Source organism: Gambusia affinis, linkage group LG14 (assembly GCF_019740435.1).
Source record: "Gambusia affinis linkage group LG14, SWU_Gaff_1.0, whole genome shotgun sequence".
Taxonomy (NCBI): Eukaryota; Metazoa; Chordata; class Actinopteri; order Cyprinodontiformes; family Poeciliidae; genus Gambusia; species Gambusia affinis.
The window spans coordinates 1,930,060-1,941,871 of NC_057881.1; the positions used below are offsets into that span (position 1 = coordinate 1,930,060).

General features: G+C 35.9%; 3 protein-coding genes across 11 annotated transcripts; 1 reads left to right on the forward strand and 2 right to left on the reverse strand.

Moving 5' to 3' along the window:
• Positions 1–7: 7 nt before the first annotated feature.
• Positions 8–2,823, reverse strand: LOC122843370 (platelet glycoprotein Ib alpha chain-like). Of its 2 annotated transcripts, none has more exons than XM_044138054.1 (6): positions 2,734–2,823; positions 2,581–2,640; positions 1,501–1,539; positions 1,292–1,396; positions 873–950; positions 8–222 (listed from the first exon to the last, which is right to left on the reverse strand). In XM_044138054.1, the coding sequence occupies exons 1-6, from the start codon at positions 2,789–2,791 to the stop codon at positions 8–10; spliced, it is 555 nt and encodes a 184-aa protein (XP_043993989.1). In that variant the 5' UTR covers positions 2,792–2,823. The 2 variants fall into 2 exon arrangements, with proteins under 2 accessions (XP_043993989.1, XP_043993988.1); XM_044138053.1 differs by having other exon boundaries at positions 1,292–1,399.
• Positions 2,824–3,971: 1,148 nt separating this feature from the next.
• Positions 3,972–11,802, reverse strand: LOC122843157 (C-type lectin domain family 4 member E-like). 7 transcript variants are annotated; one of them, XM_044137716.1, is made up of 10 exons: positions 11,575–11,662; positions 8,145–8,225; positions 7,988–8,047; positions 7,722–7,763; positions 7,439–7,498; positions 5,863–5,973; positions 5,077–5,154; positions 4,636–4,787; positions 4,401–4,522; positions 3,972–4,309 (listed from the first exon to the last, which is right to left on the reverse strand). In XM_044137716.1, the coding sequence occupies exons 2-10, from the start codon at positions 8,170–8,172 to the stop codon at positions 4,132–4,134; spliced, it is 831 nt and encodes a 276-aa protein (XP_043993651.1). In that variant the 5' UTR covers positions 8,173–8,225; positions 11,575–11,662; the 3' UTR covers positions 3,972–4,131. The 7 variants fall into 7 exon arrangements, with proteins under 7 accessions (XP_043993651.1, XP_043993650.1, XP_043993648.1 ...); XM_044137715.1 differs by lacking the exon at positions 11,575–11,662 and adding an exon at positions 11,753–11,802 and having other exon boundaries at positions 4,020–4,309; positions 7,722–7,778; XM_044137713.1 differs by having other exon boundaries at positions 4,020–4,309; positions 7,722–7,778.
• On the forward strand, positions 8,386–11,360 carry LOC122843156 (zinc finger MYM-type protein 1-like). Of its 2 annotated transcripts, XM_044137711.1 has the most exons (4): positions 8,386–8,702; positions 9,853–10,027; positions 10,155–10,301; positions 10,403–11,360. In XM_044137711.1, the coding sequence occupies exons 2-4, from the start codon at positions 9,865–9,867 to the stop codon at positions 11,158–11,160; spliced, it is 1,068 nt and encodes a 355-aa protein (XP_043993646.1). In that variant the 5' UTR covers positions 8,386–8,702; positions 9,853–9,864; the 3' UTR covers positions 11,161–11,360. The 2 variants fall into 2 exon arrangements, 1 of the variants encoding a protein (XP_043993646.1); XR_006372674.1 differs by lacking the exon at positions 9,853–10,027 and having other exon boundaries at positions 10,403–11,356.
• Positions 11,803–11,812: the final 10 nt, after the last annotated feature.

Consider the following 11,812-nt stretch of genomic DNA (forward strand, 5'->3'; position numbering starts at 1 on the left):
CATTGGATTAACTTCCTGTTGTTTTAGTTGTTGGATACGTTGAAGGTCCTGGACATGTTGGAGGAGGACATGTTGGAGGAGGACATGTTGGAGGAGGACATGTTGGAGGAACCAGAGATGTTGGTAGCAGCGGTTCTGTGGTTCCAGAAGTGGGATCAGAAGACGTAACGGGACAAGATGGACATGTTGCTGCTGGTGGACTTGTAGGCTTGCCGGTGCTTTCTGTTTAAAAATAAATGTCAAATTAAATGTTCGAACTGAAGTATGTCAGCTTCCTTTATTGCAGGAGTTCAACAGAAAGCAAACAAAATTCTTCCACTGATGCTTATCTCTTAACTTTAGAAGATTAATTTGGTTCTTCCTCTTCATCACTTCCTCTTTATCTTCAGTCTCAATATTTTTGACAATAAAGCCAGTTAATATTTGGCAATGATCAAAAATTGATTTTATCCAATATTAAATATCTGGGTTCAGATTCTTCTATTAACCTTTACTTTTCAATAACACAAAAAGTTCTTTACACCAGTTTTTCTGGGGGGTTTTCTGTGTCTGCTCTGACTTCTCTAACGGTGGATGTGGCAGACGGCTGCTGGTACTGAGCCAGTTACCAGCAGCTACTAGTTACCAATTTAGTTCAAATTGATTTTAACTAGATTGGTTCATTGATTGAAATTAATTGAAATAATTTTTTGCAAAATGCCTCAGATTTGTGGTGAATTGGTGCTACATAAATAAACTGAACTGAATTGAATGTTTTCATAAAAGTCATAAAAAAGACAATAAATTGCTGATGAATATGTAAATATTTTCAACATTATTAAAGTAATTAAAATCTCAGATCTGACAGCTCTAAATGAAACTCTGAGTCTCACCTGAGAGTTTATTCTTCAACACTTTGATCTCCTCATTCAGGCGTTGGAGCGTTTCGGTGTGTGTTAGATAAAATACAACTGGTTAAAGAAAAAAATATTATGATCACCAAAGTACAAAATAACATTTGTCATTATTTACAAACTTATGTAAAAAGTAACTTTTATTTAATAACATTTTACTCCGGAAGCTTCTGTGATTTCAGTGGCTGGATTAATAGCTGCTGAATTTTTCAACTGGTTATGTGACTAATGACTATAACCAATATTCAAAACCAGCATATACAAAAAATAAAAGACAAGACATAAAATGTTTTTTGCTAAAAATAATTTTTTGAATCACAATTAGATATAAATTTAATGTTAAGAGTTTTTTATTTGATTTCTCTTCATATTTTCACAGGTAAACATTATTTTCAAACCCAGGCCACTAGCAGCAGCTGCCAAGAGAACGACGAGAGTGATGAGAACCACCAGAACTCCTGGAGACATTTTGGACTTCCTGTCCCGTCTGGGTTGTTGAACATCTGCTGAACAGAGAGCAGAAAATCAGACGGGAACGCATATCTGATCACTGCATGACAACCAATCATACAAACAGGATGCATAATATAAAATACAGTGTACCTACCCTCTTTCTGTTTAATGTGAATAGATAAATCCTTTGTGTCTGAAACATAGAGACACAATTATCTTTTACTGTCCCTCTGGTGGGAAACTCAGTAATAGAAGCAAATTGGAAGCATACAAATTCAGACAATGGTAAAAATGCATAAATAAATAATTGTACTGTAAGTTCAAATTTACAACATTAAAAGAAATCTACTCAAATCTACCCAGATTCAAAGAAATCTGCAGCTGAGAAAGATCACTTGAAATCTGCATCTGTACTTTTCCAGATTACAGAAACACAACAGACTTTTTATAATTAGATTTACATAAATGAGAATCAAGAGTAAAAATCAATAAACTGATGTTCAAATGACGAACAACAGAGATGTTGCATGGCTGCAAAAAATGAGAAGTAAAACATTTTGTTCCCTGAGGAGACATTTCACAGGTAGGAAGCATCTAATGTTAGCAATAATAAACAATAATTAACCAGAAACATCACCTCACAAGTGCAATCAGTCATAAAAAAACATCCTATAAGTCCGAGGTTATTTATTCATAATCGTTGCAGATGATTTACAAAATTCAATCGCTGAGCTAAAAATGCTAAAAATAGGTCAGGTTGCAATTATATTTCTTATTCTTTTCTGTTTTTAACCCAAATCAGAGACTCATGGATATGTTTAGAATCAGATGTTTAAAATCCATTGCAATTTGTCCAGACAATGGAGTTAAAACACTTTTATGACAACTTCCCAGTAAATATAAAACCCTGTAACAAAACTCATCAGGAAATGACAAACAAACCACAAAAAGTTACATGGAAATAGATTTTATGTACAAAGAAAATTACGTGAAACATGTAAAATAAAATTTATCCTACTTCAGATTATTCTTGTTCAAGAAAGTAAATTCTGTTTAAAGTTTTGCTCTTTTTTGTGTGCGTACATAAATATCTTCATCTGTAAACATTTTTTACAGATGAAAACATAACACACATTACCAATGTACACAGCTGTGTTTTAAAAATAAATAGCAATAAAAGCACAACAATTTCTTCACACACTAGCTGCTTCCGGAGAAAAGTTTTTGTTCAAACCTTCCTGTTTCGAAAGCTTAACTTCTGCATAAGTGGTGTCAGCCGCTGAAGAATTATTATCTGGATAAAAAACATGAAGAAATAAATCAGATGGAGTCAACATGCGTTTAGTTTTCACTGTGATGCAGAAAAGCATAATTAAAAGAACCTCACCTCTGGGCGCTGATTTGGTGAATGTCACGTCAGAGTATGTTACATCAACTTCAGGCATGATTCTGCTGGGAGTCTGGACGAGAACTGCAGGTCAGGAGAATGGAGAAGCTTTTAAAAGCTTCCTGCAGGCGGGGAGGAGACAGACACACCTGAGCAATGAGGTTTCACTTTAAAACAGAAGACATCAAAGACATCAGTAATCAAAACAAAAATCATTTCCACACCAAAAATATCTGTGTTCTAAAGAAATTAATGCAAAATAAAAGTAAAAGTACTCCTTAAACCTTTTTACATAAATAAAAGTTAAAAAGTGAAGCTTCTCAGCTGTTTAGTCAGGACAAAATTTGAGTTACACTTTTGCCATCAACTTCTTAGAGTTAAAAAGGACTTATTGCATAAAATTAATATTTTCTATGTTTTCGTACTGTCATTTAGGCTGCCACTGCTTCTAGAAACAACCAAATCAATTAAAGAAAACACCCAGGTGGTTTCTGGTGATTAGTTAATAATTCTTGGTGTCTGAAAAACGATCCGTATCAAAAACCTCCCAGTTAAATCATAGTCAATGTGCACTGTGATGTTAACTAGCACCCTTAGTGCCAGAGTATTTGGTCAGCTGGTTTTACCACTGTATTCGCCGTACAATGGCTGCTGGAAAAGACAAGTGCTTTTCTGCATTCTTGTTGATTGTGCAGGAGGCTCCTCTTCTGCCTTTCAATGACGTACTTTTGTTGTGCATCTGTTTTCAGCCATTATGAATGTAAATGTAGAGCTGGGGGGTGTGGCCAGCAGCCGTTCATTTGGACTTAAAGTGACGGAGGCCCTAAAACATCTCATTCTGAAAGGAGAACTGACCAGACTAAAACAGTCCAAAAATGGCAACAAGTAGGATTATTAGGTGTGATGGATTGAAATGAGTTTATTAAAAGTACATTTCCTCATTCTGGTCTTATCTGCATACTGTAAGCATTACAAACTGCAAAGTTATTGTTTACATTCATAATGTTTTGCCAGTAGCTTGGAGTAATTATCTGTCAAGGTTGTTTGATTTAGTAGATGTAGTAACCAAATGCAACCTGCAGGGGGAGTCTAGCGCTAGAGAGCCACTGACAGTCATGTTTCATATCAATTGATCGAAAATAAGTATGGACTAATGGACAAAACACTCGAGTAAATGTAAAGAGGAGTTCATGAGATTCATATTTAATAATTAAAATGAACACAGGAAACTCATAAAAGCTGAAAAATCTTTATTAATTTTACATATTCAACAAGAACTACGCTGTTATTACAAATAAAAATAAAGCAAATATCTTCTAAAATCAGAGTAATTTTCTATTAATATGTTTTTAAAAGAATATTGTAAAATGTGCAGAGATCTGTTTTCTAGACTGAACTTCACACACAGAAACGCAGCTGGATTTTTGAATCTTTCTCACAGACACTTCTCAGATCATCATCACAACGTCCATCAAACCATCGGACCTCATCAGGGTTTTCTGTCTTCATCATGCACACACAGTCCACCTCTGCTCCGCCCAACGCGTCAGGCTGTCCGGGAGCCCAGAAACTCAAACTAAGAGATGAGGAACAGAAAGGCAGATTTAAATGAACTTCAGTGACTTTAACTCTTGAAATGAAACCAAATAATTTCAGAATAATCAGACCTTGTGTTCAGTGGAGAGCTGTCTGGCCACAACCAGGAGCCTTCTGTCTTTGAGTCGGTCAGTCCGATCCAGAACGTTTCATTATTCTCGATTGTCTCCTTCAGTCTGATCTCCAGGAACATCTAGGCAGAAAAAGTTGATGAAGGTACAAGTGAAACTTTTCTGAGCTGAGATGAAGAATCATGATGATGAGATGAAATGAGAGAGAATCTGAACCTGCAGCAGAGTTTCATACCTGCTCCTCTCTGCTGTCGATCTTCACCAGGTCTGATCCCAGATCAGTGCAGGAACGTCTGCTGTCAGTCCAGGAGGATTTATTGGTGGAGAAAAAATAACAGCTTTCTCTGTATCGTTCCCAGCCGGCTTCACACTTTGGACATGTCTCATCTTTAAACAGATCAGAACAAAGACCTCAGAAAATCAGGGGGAAGAAATATTTGGAGAAGCTACAATCTACAAGAATCTACAGGACAGAAATGAAACTCAGATCAAATGCTGCACTTTTTACTGCAGGAGTCGGTGGACACAGGGAAAACAATAAGACAGTGAAAGATTGGTTCATCTTTGAAGATCATTTTCAAAATAATTCTTCTCAACAGACACCAAACACATTAAATACAATAGAGAAGAAGAACAAAAAACATTAAATCTAGACTTAAAATCCTCCCAGTCTCACCTAAAGCCATCATCTTCAGTGATTCCAGATCCTCCTTCAGGGTTTGGCATCTTTCATTTTTCATCAGATAGAAAACAGCTGTTTTAATCAAAAAGAAGCTGATAATTAGGGTCAGTTTCCTCCAAAAATCATCAAGTCAAAGTTTACTTCTATAGCACATTTACAACAGCCTCAACTGACCAAAGTGCTTCACAACAAATACAGCATCACAAGTAGATGAATGATAGAATAGAAATAAAATTAAGTTTAATAAAAACAATGAGATAAATATAAAATTGGTAAAGGATCCAAAAGCTTGAATGAGCCAACAATTTAGAAAATTTAGCTGAAGCAATTTTCTTCCATCCTTTAACTTTTCTCTAACTGGTGTTGAAGAAATTTGTGAGTTTTCAGTCTGGACTTTAACAAAAGCTTAACAGACAGAGGGAGACTCTTCAGAGGGAATAATAATACTCAAATAACAACATGCAAACCTCAGAAAACAGACATTTGTATTCTGAAATCTAAAAAGCCATTGTTAGTGTATCATTTTTCAACAGGTAACATTTACTAAAATAATACTCTGCAAACACATAAAAATAATATTTTATTTATGTTGCATGCATAATATGCAATATAATGTATGAATCTATATGTAGTAATTCATGTTTTTGCTAAAAAGGAATGTTTTTTCTAAATAACATGCATCTAATTTATGAATCTCCAATGCAACGTCCTGCCATAAAATTCAAGTAAAAACTTTTTTTTCTTAAATTTGACTTCAAAGTTTAAAAACAAAAAACTCACTAATGCTCAGAGCAAAAACTGTAACGACCAAGAGAGTGATGAGAACCAGTAGGACGGCGTGTTCTGGAGATACTTTGGACTTTCTGTCCCATCCAGGTTGCTGCAGGTTTGCTGAATAGTGAGAACAGAATGAACAGTGGAAGAGTTGCTTCATCTGGCCATGAAGATATTTACCATGAAAAATAAACTGGCAAAAGGAAATATCTCAGTACAATATAATATAAGAACAAAGTAAATGTCAATGCCCTCTGAAAAGATGCACAAAGTGAGTAGAAAACACAAATTTACTATTAATTAAATTTACATAAAATGGACATTTAACACAAAAAGCTATTGTGTTCAAGAAATTTCTAGAGGGAATAAATTATATGACCAAATGAAACTGAAAATATGAAAATGTTTTGTGGACAAAACTGTCATATTGGTGTCAGAAGAAAAGGGAAAACTTGGTTAAGATCATTGAAGAGCAACATTGCTCCAAGATCCTGTCCCTTACAACCAAATGTGTGGAGAAATTTCTGAGCTCCAAAAGTCAAAATGTGTGCAAAAAATGCAGAAATGTTTCAATTAATCTCAAAAATGTTCTAGAGAAGAACAAGGACATTTTTTAGCTCAAAAAGTAGAAAATGTATGGAAAAAAAAACTGTCAAATATTTTCTATAAAAAACATAGAAATTTCTGAGCTTAAAAGTCAAAGAAATTGCTAAGAAAAAAACTAATAAATTAAACAAACTAAATTTCTGAGTTTCAAATGTAGAAATCTTTTGAATTTTGAAATTCAGAAATGTTTAGAAAATTTCTGAGATTAGTCTTAAAAAAGAGTTTTTTGTGAAATTTTACTCCTATTTTTTCTATACATTATCCTAATTTACCAAAGGGACTCTTGTAGAGAAACCATCTGCAAGAAAGATGGTTCTCTCTTGCAGCTAGTTTGCTTTCATTAACACCAAATGAATGCAAAACTGGATAGAAATCTGCAGGAACTGTGTGATGCTATCATATCAATATGGATGGCATTTTGACATCATGTTCAACTTGGGGCACAAAATCCAGCAGCTGTGAAAGCAAAATCAGGCTTTCAGCCCAGTACTAACAAGGCGTACCTAATAAAGTGGCAACAGGTAGGCGAGAGATTCACAACAAAAGGCTTCCATGTTTAGCAACAAAGATCACAAAGCGGAACATGTTAAGCAGAACAACCAGAGTGAGTTTCTGATATGAAAGTTTTCAGATTATCAGTAATGTTCAAATGAACATAAATTTTGTTTTGTTTCACAGCCAACTGTTGCAGAAAGAGAGAAGTCGAGTCCATTGTTCCCTGCAGTGACATATTCCACAGGTAGGAAGTATTTTAGGTCAACAAAGATAAAACAATAAACTAACAGTAACATGCACCAGGAACAAACTCATAAATTCAATTAGCCATAAAAACATAATTAAAACATGAGACTTAAAAAGCTTAAAATTATTCAAATTTATCTGAATAATTCTGAAGGAATCTGAAAGGCATTCAGATGTTTGAATGCCTTTCAAATGCATTCAAACGTGCATCTGAAATGTTTGTTTTAGTTCAAACCTTTCTGCTTCGAAAGCTGGTCTTCAGCTGAGTTGTTGTCAGCTAATGAAGAAACTTTATCTGCACAAAAAAACCCATAAAGTAATTAATCTGATGGAGTCTAGCATACTTTTATAATTAAGAATTCAGAAAAAAGAAAGTGTCAATTTACAGACAAATCAAGTAACAATCCAATCACTGAAACAAAAACGTAGGTTTATAAAAATTATTTTCATCATGAATCTCAAAGCCTAAATTTGTTCAGATTAAGTGGCACAAAAATTTCAGTTAAATTTTTTCAAACCTTGTTTTGAAACCATGACATCGTCATAAACGTCGTCAGCCACTGAAGAAACATTATCAGCATAAAAAACCGTAAGGAGATGGAGTCAAACATTAGTTTAAATTTCAGAAAAACAGAAAGTGTCAGTTTATGGACAGATACAGTAACAATCAAATCACTAAAGCAAATATTGGGCTAATAAAAAGTTACATTTGATAAGACTACTAAAAGTCACATTTTATTAAAACACAAATTAGTATATTAAAAACAACTTTTTTCGTTCAAACCTTGTTGTTTTGAAACCATGACATCATCATAAATGTTGTCATCCACTAAAGCAGCATTAACTGTGTGAAAAAAACACATAAAGAAATCGATCTGATGAAGTCAAACATGAGTTTGGATTTTCACTACCATGAAGAAACGCATGAGGAAAAAGCTCACCTCTGGGCACTGATTTTGTGAACCTCATATTGCTGTTTGTTCCAGCAGCTTCAGACACGTTTCTGGGAGTCTGGCAGAGAACTGCAGGTCAGAAGAGATAAACAGTTTTTAAAGAAGAAGAAGAAACTGCTTCCTGCAGGCAGGGAGGAGACAAATAAACCTGAGCAATGACAGGTTCACACCAATCTGAAAGGCATTCTAAACACAGAGGCGGAGCTAGAGGGGGGGCCGGGGGGGCCAGTGCCCCCCCAGCCATCTGATTGGCCCCCCCAGCGGCCCCCCCAAATGATCGACATGTCACGACACCCAGTCATTCCTTCACAGTAGGTAGCACTATGTACCACAATGGGTTGTGACACTTGTGACTGTTGTGACTGCTCAAAAGCAGCAGGGGGCGATATGCACCATTTACGTTTATTGTGATACACCATTTGGACACAACAGAGTTGACCCAACAGAAGAAGAGAAGGAGAACCGCGAAGAGACGATAGAGAAATATTGTACAGCTAAGAGGAATACAGTCGATTTGACTCCAAGACGGATAATCTGACTTCAAAGGTAAGTTTTACAATGGTTTACTACTACCAATAAAAAAACCCCGTTAAAAACATTTTGTGCTCAGCCAGGAAATAGTTTCTGGTAGTTGAGTTACTACTATAAGTTGCGAGCATCAAGCTAACAATGCTACAGCTATAGACATACGTAGACGCCGACTTAGTGAGCGAGTCGGCCAGTTCCTATGATACGTCACGTCTGCCAGTCAGACTCGTAATGCACGCAGAAGCAAAAAGTATTGTAAAGACGCTGACGTGTTTCAGTGTGTTTACCACTCACGTCTGCCTGAACAATGTCGGGAGGATAAATACGGGAAGTAAAAAAAAAAGTATCCAACGTGGTGCATGTGTTATCAGACAGAATGGATCACGACATTCCTGATTATATGACCTGCCAAAATCCTCTGGTCTGTAATGCTCTTTCTTTCTAACAGCGATTTCTTATTAGCTCTCGCATTAAATAAAACTATACAGAATGAAAAATGTTAGCTATACTAAGAAAATAAAAATCAGAGTAGTTACTTCTGGCCAATATAATTACATGGGAAATATTTATTGGCTCAGAAGCTGTCGTTTGGCCACAAAGTCAAGAAATTCTGTTCATAAAATTGTGTTCTTTCTTTCTTACCTGTGAAAGGTAATGCTAATGGAGCCAGCTTGTACTATAAAATGAGTGAAAAAACTCCACACAAGTTCCCCACTGACATTTGCTATTTTTACTAATTCTTTTCTAAACATTTTCTATGAAACGGCAACACTTTGTTAGAGGTTCCGTTTCCCCTAGGAAAGGGCATGAACTTGTGACAATTTAATCTGTTACTCTTTTGCTTTATTATGTTTTCCATGAAATGTTTAATTTATTTAAATTCTTATGTGTTTAGCTTTGTCATTTTCTTTTATGTTTTCTTTTATCTTATCGCTGATGTTTAGCACTTTATTTCAGCTCTGGCTGCTGTTAAAGTGCTTTATAAATAAAGTCGATAATGATCATGAACAAAAACAGGTTAGTCGGTCCAGTAGCTGAGAAGTTTGAATGCTGAACATACAGCCACAGTCTGTTTCCCTGACCTACACACTGGAAGTGGGGATCTATTAACACTAAGTAATAGGAAGTGATACTTGGCATAACATGACTGGCTTGTTTTTTTTCCTAGGGTCAGTTGAGAATGAAAAGACAGGGAGGCAGGATAGACAGCTTCTTTATAAAAAGAAGCAAATCAGGCACAGATCAAACAGGGTTCAGCTCTGACATCAGCAGTCCTGGTAGCTCATGTCCTGAGAACAGTCACGAGAAAGAAAGTCTGGCAAACACCAATCCACCATCACCAGGTCAGAGTATCTACAGAAACAGTCAAATTCCTGCCCCGTTTTAGGTTATTTTTACTTGCTGGCTTCTGCTAATGTGTTTCTTTAATTGTTGGTTCAATTATGTTAATGTACTGTTTTTACAACGTAGTTCCATCAAAGGAGGAGTCTGAAAACACAGAAAGCTCTGCGCCTGACCAGGATGATGATGAGCCAGAAGGGGCAATTGCAGGAGATACCACTGATCTCTTCTCAGCAGTGTCCAGCACTCCTTTTGCTTTTCCAAAAGGACCCAGTGGTAATTTTACTTACACTAAGACCTGCTTAGTAGCTGCACAATTTACATGACATAATGATCATGTAAATTATGTGTACATAACCATTGTGTTTGTATTCCAGATATTTCAAAGTCAAAAGAACAGGGCCCTGTTCAGCCAAGTTTGACAAACTTCCCCAGAACTCAGCATGGAACAAGAAAGAGAACTTTTCACAGCTCCTGGTACAAAGACTATTCTTGGTTAGAATATTCTGTTATTAAAGACTCCTCCTACTGCTTTGCCTGTAGGCATTTTTCTTTGCCTAATGCACCAGATAGTGTCTTTGCTTCGCATTCCGGCTTCAGTAATTGGAAAAAGGCATTGTCCAAGGAGTCTGGATTTAAGCTTCACTCAAAGTTAGAGCACCATGTAAATGCAATGTATGCATGGAGTCAATATAAAAGGGCTAATGAGGGAAATACAACCATGCTAAATTCTATAAACACAAACCGGAAAAAAGTGGTGGAAGAAAACCGTTATTATATTAAAACAATAGCCGATGTTCTTCTTTTGACTGCAACACAAAATATTGCTCAAAGGGGTCATCGAGAGTCTGGGGACTCTAGAAATAAGGGAAACTTTTTGGCTATATTGGATGAAATAGCAAAGCATGATCAGTTAATTGAAAAAAAGCTTAGAGGATGTGCCAATGCAAAATACACAAGTCATCAAATCCAAAATGAAATTCTTCAGGGCTTAGCAGAGATGGTACAGACTGAAATCATAAAAGAAGTGAAGGAATGTGAAGTGTTCAGTGTTATTGCAGATGAAACAAAAGACTTGCAAAAAAAGGAACAAATGTCTTTGGTTGTACGATATTATTACAATGGTGTCATTTAGAGGTTAATGTCCACTTATGCTTTGTGTGGCATGCATTGATAATAAACTGCAAATTACATGAGCAAATCTCATTTCATGAGTCTTTATTTATATATAGTATGTGAATGAAAGTACTTTTACTGTATTGTCATTGTCATAGTCAGTGGACCCCTTACAGATAGCCCTGGCCCCCCATTGGCCCCCCCAGAAATAAAAGTCTAGCTCCGCCACTGTCTAAACATAACCTAGTTTGATTTTTTTCCGCAGCAATACAAGTCATATTGCTCTAAAATAATTTCTACATCAAAATTATTTGTGTTCCAAACAAATTTACTCAAGGTTGTTCTCTCATTTGAGGTTTAAAATGCATTTCCCATTATATTTTAGTGTGCAGCTAATTAGCTTAGAATTTAAACGGAAAGTATTTGTTGTTACTTTTAATTAAGGCGTAAATAAACAATTCCGTGCTTTCCGGTCAAAAATCCCAAATAAATTCTAGAAAGCGATATTTTACAGCGAAAATAAAATAGTGCGCGTTCCTTTAAACGTTTTTTCCGGAAGCGGTATTATGCTCCTCCAATCGTGTGCTACACACGTATATTGACTCGCCTACCAACCAATCAAATCGTGGATTCTCTCCGCTGTGGGCGGGGCTATGGTCTCATGTTGAAAA

Coding starts and splice junctions, on each gene's coding strand:
- LOC122843370 (XM_044138053.1), bottom strand. CDS start 2,791: ATGCCTGAAGTTGATGTAACATACTCTGACGTGACATTCACCAAATCA. Junction 2,641..2,733: donor CACCAAATCAGCGCCCAGAG/GTGAGGTTCTTT, acceptor TTTTTTATCCAG/ATAATAATTCTTCAGCGGCT. Junction 223..872: donor GTTGAAGAATAAACTCTCAG/GTGAGACTCAGA, acceptor ATTTTTAAACAG/AAAGCACCGGCAAGCCTACA.
- LOC122843157 (XM_044137715.1), bottom strand. CDS start 8,172: ATGAGGTTCACAAAATCAGTGCCCAGAG. Junction 7,779..7,987: donor CATGGTTTCAAAACAACAAG/GTTTGAACGAAA, acceptor TTTTTTATGCTG/ATAATGTTTCTTCAGTGGCT. Junction 5,155..5,862: donor AGTTTTTGCTCTGAGCATTA/GTGAGTTTTTTG, acceptor TGATTAAAACAG/CTGTTTTCTATCTGATGAAA.
- LOC122843156 (XM_044137711.1), top strand. CDS start 9,865: ATGAAAAGACAGGGAGGCAGGATAGACAGCTTCTTTATAAAAAGAAGC. Junction 10,028..10,154: donor CACCAATCCACCATCACCAG/GTCAGAGTATCT, acceptor TTTACAACGTAG/TTCCATCAAAGGAGGAGTCT. Junction 10,302..10,402: donor TTTTCCAAAAGGACCCAGTG/GTAATTTTACTT, acceptor TTTGTATTCCAG/ATATTTCAAAGTCAAAAGAA.